This window comes from Microchirus variegatus (assembly GCF_963457635.1).
Source record: "Microchirus variegatus genome assembly, chromosome: 2".
NCBI classification, from domain to species: domain Eukaryota; kingdom Metazoa; phylum Chordata; class Actinopteri; order Pleuronectiformes; family Soleidae; genus Microchirus; species Microchirus variegatus.
Window position 1 is genome coordinate 39,745,110 of NC_139803.1, and position 14,068 is coordinate 39,759,177.

At 43.8% G+C, this 14,068-nt stretch overlaps 1 protein-coding gene across 1 annotated transcript; it reads left to right on the forward strand.

Moving 5' to 3' along the window:
* Positions 1 to 347: 347 nt before the first annotated feature.
* On the forward strand, positions 348 to 13,653 carry arsj (arylsulfatase family, member J; the record flags this gene model as incomplete). The annotated part of the gene is made up of 2 exons (XM_083907174.1): positions 348 to 673; positions 12,255 to 13,653. 2 exons carry the CDS (start codon positions 348 to 350, stop codon positions 13,651 to 13,653), a joined length of 1,725 nt encoding a protein of 574 aa, XP_083763300.1.
* Positions 13,654 to 14,068: the final 415 nt, after the last annotated feature.

The window sequence follows — 14,068 nt, forward strand, 5'->3', positions numbered from 1 at the left end:
CCCCGGTGTCTCTCTGCTGGGATGGACCGCTGTGTGTGACAGGATGGAGGACATCTGCTGTGGACACGCTGCTCCAGATCATAGCGCGTTCGCGTGGAGTGTGAAGTCTCTTGCGCGTCTTTTGACGCACACGCAGAGTCGCTGTGCGCTTTAGTGAACTTTTAGTTTAGTTTTGTTTTTTAAAGACACATCAGCTGTTGTCAGCGGGGGTGCGTTTGTTTTCCACGTGGACGCGTCTCCTCCTCCAGTGTCAGAGGTGGGGAAAAAAACCATGCGATTTCCTTGCGTCGCCGTTCCCCCGGATCATGTGCACCACCGCTGCTGCCGCCGCTGAATCCTCCTGAACCATGTTCATGCTCTGGGTCCCGGTGAGTGTGTTCCTCGGCTTCATCATCGCGCAGACGTGGAGCGTTCAAATGTCGTGGGAGAACTGGGACGCCGAGCAGCTGCGCAACCGGGCCAACGAGTTCGGGAAGGCGCAGGCGGGCAGCTCGCAGCAGCCGCACATCGTCTTCATCCTGGTGGACGACCAGGGTTTCCGGGACGTCGGTTACCACGGATCCGAGATCAAGACGCCGGCACTGGACCGGCTGGCGGCGCAGGGAGTCAAGCTGGAGAACTACTATGTGCAGCCGCTGTGTAGTCCGTCCAGGAGCCAACTCCTCACCGGCAGGTACAGTCATGATGATGATGATGATGATGATGATGAACACTCATAATCAGAATTAATGCAATAAAACGCCTTCATATTCAACTTTTTATACTGAATCACTATAAAGACTTAGAAAAGCTTTTATTTTGGTAACAGTTAAAGGTGCAGTGTGTAATATTTGGTAGGTTTATTGACAGAAATGACAGTCCATAATGAAGCATGTTTGGTTTCTATAGTCTAAGTTGACAACAAACACATTTAAATCAGTAATATGACAAATTTACATATAGTGTTCCATATGGACTAGTAGATCCAGGAATTGAACCCAAAACCTTCCAGTTGAAAGACAACCCACCCTACCACTGAGCTACCATGACTTCAGACTAAATTAAGTACAGTAAATGTCATATACTGTAAGACTTACTCAAGTAATATTATAAAAATAGTGACTTTAACTTCTACCAAAGACATTTTCTGCTAAGATATTTGTAATTTTACTTTTAAGTATCCATTTAACGTACTTTATACAAGACTGTCGTTGACGCAGAACTATAGATAGACACAATATATTATTTATTTTATTTATTTATTTCGGGAAAGGCACAATGCATATTATTAAATATTAAAATGTATATATGCCAGGTTGTAGCCGTAGGCTAATTCCCGCATAGTCCTTTGGCAGGTTCATGTTATGAGAGATAAAAGATGCATTCAAGGACACAAACCAATAGGGACATGAGAGCTCACAGAAATATACATATACATACATATATAGAATCAGCTGTTAAAGTGCTGTCACCAATGATGACTTTTCTGATGAAGTTCTTGTCTGTAAAGATGATTTAACGTTGATCTTCTCAATGACACGGTTTGGCGTAATTGATGAAATCATTCCATAACATTTCAGTAGTTCTTTTTGGCTCCCGTGTCAGAATGAATGTTGATTAATTTGTAGTGAAAATCTTTTATCAGTTGCCGCTCTGCAAAACATTAGCAGTTGTGGGTAATGAGTGAACGGATTGATGTTTCCAGGGATGAGCTGCTGCTGCGGTATCATGAATGTCGTATTTATATTATCACAACCAGGATCTTCCTTATCAGACGTTTCGATCTCGATGTTCTGATAAGTCGTCGCTTATCAAAGCAGAGCTTCCTCCAGGCGCTCGGTAAGCAGACACCACCGCTGTCTCTACCAGCTTTTTTTACAGCTTGTAAATACACTTCCCTCTGAGGTCTGAAGAGAAGGCATTCTTTACTTTATGTGCACATTTAGCTCTAACTTTGTGGAGCCAACGTTTTCATCACTGATAAAAACTAGATAAGGTTGTTTGGTTGCCAGAAAAATCGACATAAAGAAAGGAATGCTGTAGATTTCCAAGTCCACTTCAGTCTCCTGAGGAAGATCACGTGATCTCATGGAAAGCTTCACATGGGCGGCTAAATTGACCTCACCCTAAGACTGCGCTCAATCCAAAACTAAAGATTAAAAACGTTACTTACTTATATTTGACCAGAGCTTTTAGTTCCATGTTGCTATTTGCAGTGATTTAAAGGCCCGGTATGTAAGATTTACAAGGTATTCATCCACGTTGGAAAAATCTCAATCTCAAAATCCCAATTTCAAAATCCCAATTTCAAAATCTCAATGTCAAAATCTCTCAATCTCAACATCTCAATCTCAACATCTCATTCTATAAATCCCAATCTCAAAATCTCAATCTCAACATCTCAATCTCAACAACTCAATCTCAATTTCTCAATCTCAAAATCTCATTCTCAAAATCTCAATCTCAAAATTCCAATTTCAAAATCTCAATCTCAAAACCTCAAAATCTCAATCTCAAAATCTCTCAATCGCGACATCTCAATCTCAAAATCTCAATCTCAAAATCCCAATTTCAAAATCTCAATCTCAAAACCTCAAAATCTCAATCTCAACATCTCATTCTCAAATTCCCTATCTCAATCTCAAAATATCAAAATCTCTCAATCTCAACATCTCAATCTCAAAATCCCAATCTCATTGATTTAGTACTTGATTTTGTCTCATCTTGCATGCGAATGCACCTCAGTAACACCAAAGTTGGGTTGTTTGCCGTTAGACGTCGAGTTTTCATCAAACTAATTTTTCCCAGATTAGGGAGCGGCAGTGTTACCGTAGCAACCACGCTGCGTTCAAAACGGCGACAGGAAGCTGTAAGGAGATATTAAAGGAGGCGAGGCTGGTTCATGTGAGGAGTTTCACGGGGGGAGGTCTGGTTTTTTTGCGCTTTCACATCAGCAGTTTTACCCTCCTCTTTGTAGCGTAGCATATGCAGCTCTGCAGGGTTTGTTCTCGTGCGTCCTCCTCCACCATCTGTTCTGCTCCTCAGCAGAGAAAAAAGCTTTGAGGAGCCTCTGCTGGGCACCGGTGTCTTTTTGGCAGGCGTCCGAGAAAATAAACGAGAAAAGTGCAGCCACCTTCCTCGTTTCCTCTGTTCCCCCCCGGGAGCCGCTCTGATCTCTGGGCTATAGCAGAAACTAAAGCGATAACATGCACGTGAAGAATCAACTACATTAGTGCTGTGTGTGTGTGTGTGTGGCAGTGTGGCAGTGTTCGTATTAAATCATCAGCAGTCGCCGGGACACTCGCTGAACTTCTTTCAAGTCGCGTTTTGGCGCCCGTACAAAGACTTGTCAGGACGAATACGACTCCAAAACATCATCGGGCCTCGTAAGAGCCTGATTGTGTTTTACAGCAGGCTGTTTAGTCTTTGATTGCCACGGCAACTACCTGCACCTGAACCCAGCTGCATGCTCCTGGCACATCCTCAGATTTTATTATAACTTTATTTCTGAGCGGACCAATCCCTGTGCGCTGCTCTCACCTGTCCCCCAGATGCACAGGTTGTTTCTGCCTCATAAAAGACCAAAAATCCTCAACGGTGCAACCCTCACGCGACCGATTGTGAATAATCGTATCATTATTTTTAACAAGGATAGTTCTGGATTAAAGTAGTTTATGAGAAACTTGGGATTTGTGGGATTTTATGGGATAATCTACCTGGTGGGTTTTAGATCACGATCAAAAACGGAGTGAAAACAGGACTCAACAAGGGTAACTATGAACCAGTCGTCACTACAAAACATATGCGTGTTTACATAGGCCTGTCAGCTCATGTTAGTCGTTATATAAGGCATCAGATTCGCTCTTGTGGGCTATCATTTTTCGCTTCTTTATTCTTTGGTGTGGTCTTCCATCATTTGTACCATAAACGTTCTAATACAAATCCTATCTTAGCGTGAACCGGAGCACAAAGTTAACTGCGATGAAAACCAAGAGTGGGACGCTAACGCCAGACCACATGGCACTGCTCGAATGTTGTGTTCCCAGTGTGGTTAGGTTTTATAACTCATCAATGACAACAAAAAAAACATAAACTGAGACTTGGAAATGTGAGTAGTTTGGTAACAAAAAAAAAAAATTAGAGCGTTGTAAACAAGGAGTTTTGGTCTGCGGGCAGCTGCTCCACAGCCGAACTGAACCGAGTGACACATTTAATCCTCGTCGAGGACGAAAATGAAGTCTGAAGTCACATCAGAAGTTAATCATACCAGAGAAAGGAGGCTACTGTTGAGCGATGACGATGACCTCTGTGATTCCACACGGTAACCACAACCGAATAAAGAAAAAAAGAGACTTGGCAAAAGGTTGCTAACAGCTGTTAACAAAGCACTGTGAACTTTCCAGTAACAGAAGCTTGAGAAACTCATGGCATCAGAAATATTTGAACCTGTCTGAGTTTCTTTAAGCCGCTCTGATGAGATTAGAGGCCCGATGACCTTCCTCACTCGCGATTGCCAAGCAGGTGTTGCTCCTTGAGCGCTCTACGATGAGGCAGAACAGACTCCGTAGCTCTGGAAGCTTTTGCAGTTGCTTTGTATCCTTTGTAGTTAAAGGGGAAAATAGGCTCTTTTTTTTTGAAGTGTCAAGAGATTTATGCTGCAGCGTTTTGTTGCAGCCATGTTGCCTGTGTTACCTGTCTGGACAAATCCCACAGATGGACTTTCTGGAAAGTTCAGGTAGATCATAAACAAAAGGCCAATTCCAATTCCTATCTCAACCCTCAATCTTAACCCTCAAGCTCAACCCTTAATCTTAACTGGCCCTCAAAACCAAGTGTTGAGGCTTATTTTGTCACTTAGAAGCGGGACACCCCTTAAATGCAGATACGTCTTCAGACTGTGGGGGGCAGAATAACGCGAAAGCTGCGTCCAGTCTGTCAACTCCAAAAAAGAAGAAGAAGAACACATTTACGTCACGATTATTTATTCCGATCCGTTTGTCAGTTAGTTATAAGATGATACTCATACAAATACCACAACAACGGACATATTCAGCTGACAGTTACCACACACCACGGCTTATTGAAAAGTAAACGATAGCAAACGATGGCTTGTCCGCACCGGCCGGCTATTGACAAAAGATCGTAAAATAAAAATAAATGTTACGCAACAATGACGTCAGTAATCCATAATATGGGCCTAAACTAATATAATACAGTGGTTTTCATAATTTTTTATATCTCTATTAACAAAGAAAATACTTAATTTGTAGCGTACTCGTTTCGCTGCTTTCGGCGACATCTTTGTTATGGCAAAACATGCAATGCATTCTGGGTAGCCCTTGCTTCCAAGGGTGGTCTCGGAAAATCTCAATATTGATGGCGATACAGCCCTTAAACTTGACCCTCAACTTAATTTTTCTGAGAATCGGGACAGCACTTGCACTAGAGGGAGAGCTCATTTTTGAGATTGAGGGTTAAGCAAGGAATTGGAATTCACCCTAAGACTCTCTCGCACTTTCCTCCGCCGTCTTCTTGACTCTTGTCGAGACTCATATTCGACGTCTTCGGTTTCTCCTCTGCCCACCGTTGGCAAACAAATGCTAACTCGCAGTCGAGCACAGTGGAGAAGAAGAAAAACCCTGGTTGGATTCAGCTTCATTGTTGTGGAATGAGGGGTTGCAGGTCAGTGAGGAGCAGATCTGCAGCAGGTTTTCAGTGGCTGCGTTCCAGAAAAGCTCTTTTTCAGACTTCTGCATCTGGTGGAAAACCAGCAGACGACCTGGACTGGTTGTTTTCTTAAAGCAGCTCTTTTTTCACTCCTGCTCCTCAACGCCCTCGCCCACTTATTCAGCACACTTCCCAACTGTCCACACTTATCTCAAACATGTCGCTCCCCCTTTCCTTGGCCCCATTGCCTATCGCAGAGCTCTGCGTCGAGTCGTGTGCTGACAAATCAGCCCGTTTGTTCCTCGTCTCAAAGAAACTGTCAAATAAAAACCGTGCGAGCACAAAGTCCAAAGAGAGGGAGTGGGGGCTAAAGTGAATTCAGAGATAGCTAGGAAAGTAAATGAAGAGCTCGCTGAAAGGAAGAGCTAAGTGAGACCCAAAGACTCCCCGGGCTGACTTTGATTAAACGCAGAGTGCCGTTCTTATTTGAACCATATGTGGAGGGGAAGGACGTGGTGGAGTAGAAACATACGAGAGAGAGAGAGAGGGCTCCGGTACGCGGGGCATCGGGTCCTATACTCAACTTCGGCTGCACTTGTCTTGTGGGAGTTGAACGATTGCCGGCGCTTGGCGATTTGAGTTTAATGGCGTGTGTGATTTGTTGGCCTCGTGGCTCAGCGGGTTGTGTAAATAAACCAGAGAGCGATGGCGTGATTACAGTGGCCCAACCATGACTTTGCTTCTTTTTCTGGGAAAAAAAAAATGTTCGTGATAAGACGTGGAAGTGAGCCACTGTCTTTTGGACGTTTTCCCTTGCTTGTGTGGATAAAGGATTCAGGGATGCATGACCTTAGATCTGGAGCCTATAAATCAGTCAGACAAGACACCTGAAGGGTCTACAGGAAAGACCTGCAGATCTCCACAGGGCAGTTGTTACACTACCGTTCAAAAGTTTGGACTCACTTGGCAAAGTCCTTATTTTTGAAGGAAAATCACTTTTTTCCCAATCAATATAACATTAAATGAATCAGAAATACACTCTTAAAAAATGGTTAAGGTGGTAAACGACTATTCTAGCTGCAAACGTCTGGTTTTTAATAGAATATGTACATAGGTGTATAGAGGCCCATTTCCAGTGTTCTAATGGTACATTGGGTTTGCTCATCGCGTTAGAAGGCTATTGGATGATTAGAAAACCCTTGTGCAATTAAGCTAGCACAGCTGAAAATAGTTTTTTAAAGGGAAACACAAACAAATTGTAACGGTGACCCCCAAACTTTGGAACTTTTAGTCATTATTTCAAGTCTTCATGAATACCAAAGACGTAATAATTGTCCCAAAACCTGCAAAGTCAAGATCTCGGTTTCCTTGAGCACCTTTGAATGTCTTTGAACTCCTCTGTAATCTCCCTCTGTCAAAAACCTTGGCTTGTTTCTGACTGATTTGTGGAGGAATCACAGGCCTGCACTTATAGCATGTCATTCTCATTACACGCCTGTAACCTTTTGGTATGTGAACACCACCGAACCTGCAGGAGCCGTGAGTGCGGTGAGGAACTGGGGCTCTTTAAGGGGTCAAATCCTAAACATGCACATGTGTCTTAATAACTCTGCACAGGTATCTGTCTTTTTGCTCCACAGTTTTTTTCATTTGATTTTTGTTCCTGTCCTGGCATCGGTGCAAAAGTGCGTGACTTGTAAAGATAAATGAAGTGAAGGGGCAGAAAAAGAACGGATTTAAAAAGAGTTTGAAGATAAGAATATCCAAAAGTAATTTTATATACCTTTATGGACAACTTACAAGGCTAAATCTACCATGTACTTTGCATGCGGAAGGTTTTTTACGAGTACCCGCTCTTCTTGAGTTAATTATGTCTTTTTTCCCTCAATAAAAATGAGGCGTAGGCACTTTTTATTCCCCCTAAAGAAACAACTTTTCAACACCAAGCTTGGTTAGATTGTTGATATTGTCGTCTTTCCCGCAAACACAACTGGCTTTACTTCTTCCTGTCATCCCGATCACCGTCTTTGTTCATCGCGTTCAGATCTCATCGCCTAATGACAGGGCCAACAATGCATCCTCTATCCCCCAGTGGTGCATGTTTGTAATTGGATTTCAAAGCCCTCCCTGCATAGACCACCAAGTGTCAAGACATTTTTTCTCATTGCCATTCGAAACCACGACTCTCTCTCCGTCTTGGCGCCCACCAGGCCCAGTGTGGTCTCATTCTCATATTCGCTGACCTGACCTCAAAGACTTGCAACAAATAGAGGTATCGGAATTCAGAATTGTGCCATGTTATTACCCTCGGCAGTTGTAACACACTCAAGGTCCTGGGAACCGGAGTCGAATTCATTCATGGGAGCCTGTTTTGCCAACTTGTAAACATTACAATTTCCTAACTTTGATTTCCAAAAGTTTTGGAGGCATCAAACCCAGATGGCACTTTCGTTGTAAGCCAAGCGCAGCGCAGCACGGCGGATTATCTCACCAGAGATTAAACCCACTCTGCCCGCAGGTTTTTCCAGAAAAGCCTCCACCAAATGCAGTTGGCAGCAGATCCTGCTGCTGCTGAGGATGATGATGATGATGAGGTGGGTCAGCGGTCAGGGTTTCCCCCCTGCGAAACAGGTCAGAGTTACTGGCAAAGGCAGAGCTGTTGACCACAAACACGCTCTGCCGACACAATGCACCAAGTCACTGTGGTCGTCCTTACATCTATGTAACATCTGTATCCTGTGGGTATCGGATGAAAACATCGACCGAGTCCGTCGTGTTTTTGTTGGACCGAGTTTGTCATTTCTCAAAGATTGGACTCAGTAAGTAATGAACCTGTCAAGTACTATTTGAAGTATATGCAAATATGAATCCAGTAAAAACATCATGGCTTTGTCTTAGACTAGACTAGACTGACATTGATTTTGTCCTGGAATTAGTCCACTGTTGGATAACTGCCGTTATGCACTACACACTTTTAGCATATCGCTTATTCTTCAGAAACGTACCAACGGTAGGATGACTCAAAGAGAGCCAAAGAAATGCTACCGATAATTGGATAATATAGAAGACAGCATTGTTACTAAAGCAAGAGCTTAGTCCAAAGATTCTCGAGGATTTTTTGGGAATTTTTGACGCGAGAGAAAATTGCGCTAAATGCTCAATTTTGGATTTTTTTTTTTATCATGTCTGAGTCACAAATCGTTGTTCTGATTTTAACCAAACTTGGTAAATTTGTTGCTCTCGTGATTCCAAACAAAATTTCAATTTTCCAAACAAACGCATTTGAACAAACTCAACCTAGCACATTTGAGCTAGCTGCGTCAAACCCGGTCCATATGCTCTAGACAAGTTAATGATTAAAAGTTGTGAAAGGATTTTCTCTACATTAGAAGGCGTGGCCTCAGCGCTCCGACACATTACACTTTATTAAAGCTTTAACGTAAAAAAAGAACTACATGAAGTTTCTGTTCCTACGAGCCGTCCTAGTTATTATTACCACAGATCTTCAAACGCCATTCTAGGGTTAAGTTAACTCCACCGAACCGAAACTGAAGCTCCAATAAAAGCTCAATTAAACGACGGTGTTCTGGCTCACTGTGCTTACATGCAGAGGAGTGCGCGTTTGTTTGGAGAGTGTACGACTCCAGTGATAAATCAACAACGTTATTGGCTCACGTGCCACACGTTAACCTTGAAGGACTTCTTTTTTTGCGTTCTCCACAAGCAGCAGCAGCAGAAGATCACTAAGGCCTGGCCCAAGCCTCTGGTTCTCTGCCAAATGAATCCTCCTCTCTGGAAACCTACACCAGACACTTATTTTCACTCCCGTTCCCTGGTGACAGCTTGACTGCACACCACTAACCTCAGGAGAGAACGAGGGGAGGAGGAGGTGCAGAGGCATCTGGCTGTATCAGATCCCAGCATCTTCTGGCTGTCTGTTTCTTAGTTTCTTACTGAAAGCAGACGTGAGGGTTAGAAAGAAATTAACAACCCAGATCCCATTGTGTTTATCTTCCCACTGTCCCGGCTGTGCAGCCTCAGTGTGAAACAAAAACATAGTTAGTCACATTCTCTGTAATGATAAAGTTTGCTTAGACCGCGAATCCCCACAGCGCATAGTTTTCGATGACGGGAGACTCGGACGTGATCCAAGTATCCGTTAGTGTAATTAGATCTGATCCAAAATGTGGTCGAACCCAAAGAACAGCAACTCAATAATATGATGGATCACCAGCGATTAGAAGTGTAGCTAACGTTATTTTTCATTTCATAACCTTCCAGCAAGTAAATTAAGTAGTGCTGGGCGTGACATCATGTTTAGGTGCCATAGCACCGGAGTCCAAGCACCGTTTACCAGTTAGCTGCGTTAGCTCCTTTAGCGCATGTTAGCGCCCCTACAGTCGAACTGGAGCGGTCTGTTTATTTAACGAAAAAGAGCATCGCTACAAATAACCAGCGTACCTGTGTACTGCGTATGTGTGCCTATGTTTTTAAAGTTTAGCGCTACTTTAGAGACTCATTTTAACAATCGGGAGTCACGTAAACATGACGTCACGCTCGTCTTTTTTCCAGGCAGTCGCCATGGAAACACGTCATGCGTTAACGTGCCCAGCACTAAAATTAAGTTATCCGACCAGGACTTGGTTTTGACCCATGACGGTAGACTTTGAATAGTCAAGATAAATGAGTTGACTTACTGCTTACTCTGCAAAGAAACCTAAAACAAACTGAAAGAAAGTCAATAAACATGGGTCAATATTGGTGGAGCTTCAGAAACTCAGAGACTCGTTTTTTAATAACTTGGGAGTTGAGACTCAACAATGCCAGCTCCAGCTTTTGTCAGGTTTTTCATTAAATCAGGGACAGATGTAAGGGTGCCTTCCTTGGAGTAGAAATCTGGAGGACATTATCCACTTCTGAGGCAATATTTTATATGTCACTTTTTTTGGAACTTTCCTCCCAAAGCCCATCATTCGAGTGACATTCGCAGTCACTGAATAATTGATGATGTGTTGCTGTGAGAAGGAGCCAGTCTTTAAAGTCCGTTCTAGCATGTTGTCATTTGTGCTAAAAGACAATAAAAGTCAAACGTATCACGGCAGATTTGGGGATTTGGTCGTAATCCGGCCCCTTGCTGCCGAAAGTACTTAAAGGTCCAGTATGTGAGAATTAGTGCCATGTAATGGTGAAACTTAAGAGTGCAACTTGCACTCTTGTTGGTTGACCTGTCCAGTTGCCTTTGCTTTGAGCACTTAAAAAGCAATTAAAGTACAGTATACTTCCACTTCAAAATCATATGTCACTTAAAAAAGCCTCTTGGCTATGAAAATGATTTTAATTTTTTTTATTTTAACACAATTATATAATTACATAAACACACTCATGGTTAGTATATTCAATTTCTGCCAATAAACCCCTCTTAACGTTTCACACTGGACGCTTAAACGTTTACATTTGTGGTTTCTATCAAAGTTGCTCGATACAAACAGTTCCCCTTTGCCTTATCAATAGCGATGTGTTAGCTCGCAGCTACGACGGCTGGCACAGCATCGTTTTCACCAGGTCACAACTCTTGCTTCCTGTCTAGCCTTGAGTGACAGGTCCTCTGTTTTGGCTCTGGACCCCCAAAACTTAGCCCTGTACCATTAGACGTCCACCTCTGCCTGCACTGCCAGACTCGAGCTGAGCGTGGGTTACCAGCGTCTAAGTATCCTCTGGTCAGCTCAAATGTGTTTGCTTTGGATGTGGTCAAGTTGTAATTAGAGTTGGAATGGATAAAGTATTGGTTTGTAATTCCCTTCCCTGTACAAAGACTCTCTCTGTGACTGGACAACCTGTTGCCTATTGGTCTGTGCGGGAGGAAAAACATTGTCTTTAATTCTCTAAATATACAGTACATCAGCAGCAAATTCAATGTAAAGAGGGTTTTTTTTGGAAATGGCAGACAGTAGCATATAAATAAAATCGTATTATCCTATCTGGAGCCATTTGCTTCTCTTATGTAGAGGAAAGCTTTTCAGAGTGTTTGGACATGAAGCCAAGCTGTAAATGTCACTCTGTGGAACAGAGCAAATGTAAAAGCATAATACTCTAATGTCTAGCTCTTATGTTTTGGCAGATGGTTTAATGCTTATTGCAGTTAGCGTAATTGATTTTTGTGTGTGCAGTAGCTAATGGGTACAGTCCTTTTTATTTCATTTTTTTTTTTACAGTTTTTACATTAGGTATGCAACCATATGAAAATGTCACCATTATCCTGGACCAAATAATTGTGATTCATGATATAACTGTGAAAATATGCTTTTGAAATCTTGTAATAACTTGAAAAATTCCCTGAAGGAATTTTTGGATTGAAACAAATTCTCATTTGAAAGACAATAAACTAGATTATTATACATCATGAGCTCCTGGAATGAGGGTAACATGCAAGCTTCACATGAATAAATCATTAGGATCGTATGTTGGTAAGCCAGAGAGCATTTTATATCAATGATTTGGTCCATTCACGATTATCTCCTATTTACAACAATCAGTTATCATTTTTGTTTCAAGGGAAAATCAGCTTTCATCATTGTTTCTGACCTTGTGATGTCTGTTTTTTTTTCTAGGTATCAGATCCACACTGGCCTTCAGCACTCCATCATCCGACCCACCCAGCCCAACTGCCTGCCCCTGGAAAACGCCACCCTGCCCCAGAAGCTCAGGGATGCAGGCTACGCCACTCACATGGTGGGCAAGTGGCACCTGGGCTTCTACAAACGCGGCTGTCTCCCCACCCAGCGCGGCTTTGACAGCTTCTTCGGCTCGCTGCTCGGCAGTGGGGACTACTACAGTCACTACAAATGTGAAACGCCCGGCATGTGCGGCTACGATTTGTACGAAGGGGAGGAAGCCGCTTGGGAACAGGACCGTGGCTTGTACTCTACTGTGATGTTTACTCGAAAGGCTATCGGCATTTTAGCCAAACACAACCCTCGCAAACAACCGTTGTTCCTCTACTTGGCCTACCAGGCGGTTCACTCCCCGCTGCAGGTTCCCGCCCACTACCTCGAGCGCTACAAGGGCATCCCGAACTTGAATCGCCGTAAATATGCTGCCATGGTGTCTTGCCTCGACGAAGCTATCCACAACCTCACGTTAGCGCTGAAACGCTACGGTTACTACGACAACACGATTATAGTGTACTCTTCAGACAACGGAGGCCAGCCGTCAGCTGGTGGGAGCAACTGGCCCCTCAGAGGGAGTAAAGCCACCTACTGGGAGGGCGGCATCAGGGCTGTGGGCTTTGTTCACAGCCCCCTGCTGGTGAACAAAGGCACAAAATGCCGATCTTTGGTCCACATCACGGACTGGTTCCCTACTCTGTTGACCCTGGGCGAAGGGACAATCGACGAAGATCTAAATCTGGACGGGTACGATGTGTGGGAGGCTATCAGCGAAGGCCAGCAGTCGCCTCGACAGGACATCCTGCACAACATCGACCCGATTTACATCAGAGCCAAAAACGGTTCGTGGAAGGCTGGGTACGGCATATGGAACACAGCCATCCAGGCTGCGATCCGTGTGGGCCACTGGAAGCTCCTGACGGGTGTCCCTGGCTACAGTGACTGGGTGCCGCCGCAGACCTTCTCCAGCCAGCGGCTAACCAACCGCTGGCATAACGAGCGCGTGCGCTGGGACCGAGGTAAATCGCTCTGGCTCTTCAACATCACGGCCGACCCTTACGAGAGAGTGGACTTGTCTCTGCGCTACCCGCACGTGGTGAAGAAGATGCTAATGCGGCTAGCGCAGTACAATAAGACCGCGGTGCCGGTGCGCTACCCGGCCAAAGACCTCCGTTCTAACCCGCAGTATAACGGGGGCGTTTGGGGACCCTGGTTCAAGGATGAGAGGGACAAGCAAGGGGAGGAAGAGAGAGACAATCATTTGTTCTCCAACCATCTTGGGAAAAGGAAGTGGAAAAAGAAATCAAAGAGCAGAAAGCTGAAAAGGAGGGTAGATGGCTAGCTTGCCCCGTTCGTGAAAGACTTAAGCTGCCTTTTTCTCAGGGATCGACAACTTCCTGCTTCAGGATTGTCCTCGTTATAGGCTACAGAACTCGTGTTGGTTTTAACTTGACTCCAGTTAATACTGTATGAAAAATCAAAGCAGACGGAGCTTATGAAATGCCTCAATAGATTAAGGAAAGGATCCACTCGTCCAAAACACTACTGTCATGCCCAGACACAGCTAAAACCTCATGTTAATGTTCATGTTCGGGGGCATTTAAAGAATGTTTATTTTTCTAGATTGTGTTGCATGCTTGAACTGTTGTCACCTTCTTTTTTTGTTTGAATTGCTCTGTATACTCATGTGTCACTTAGAGTAGCAAATATTCATAGACGGTTGCCATAAATTATGGTGACAGAAATATAAAGAAATC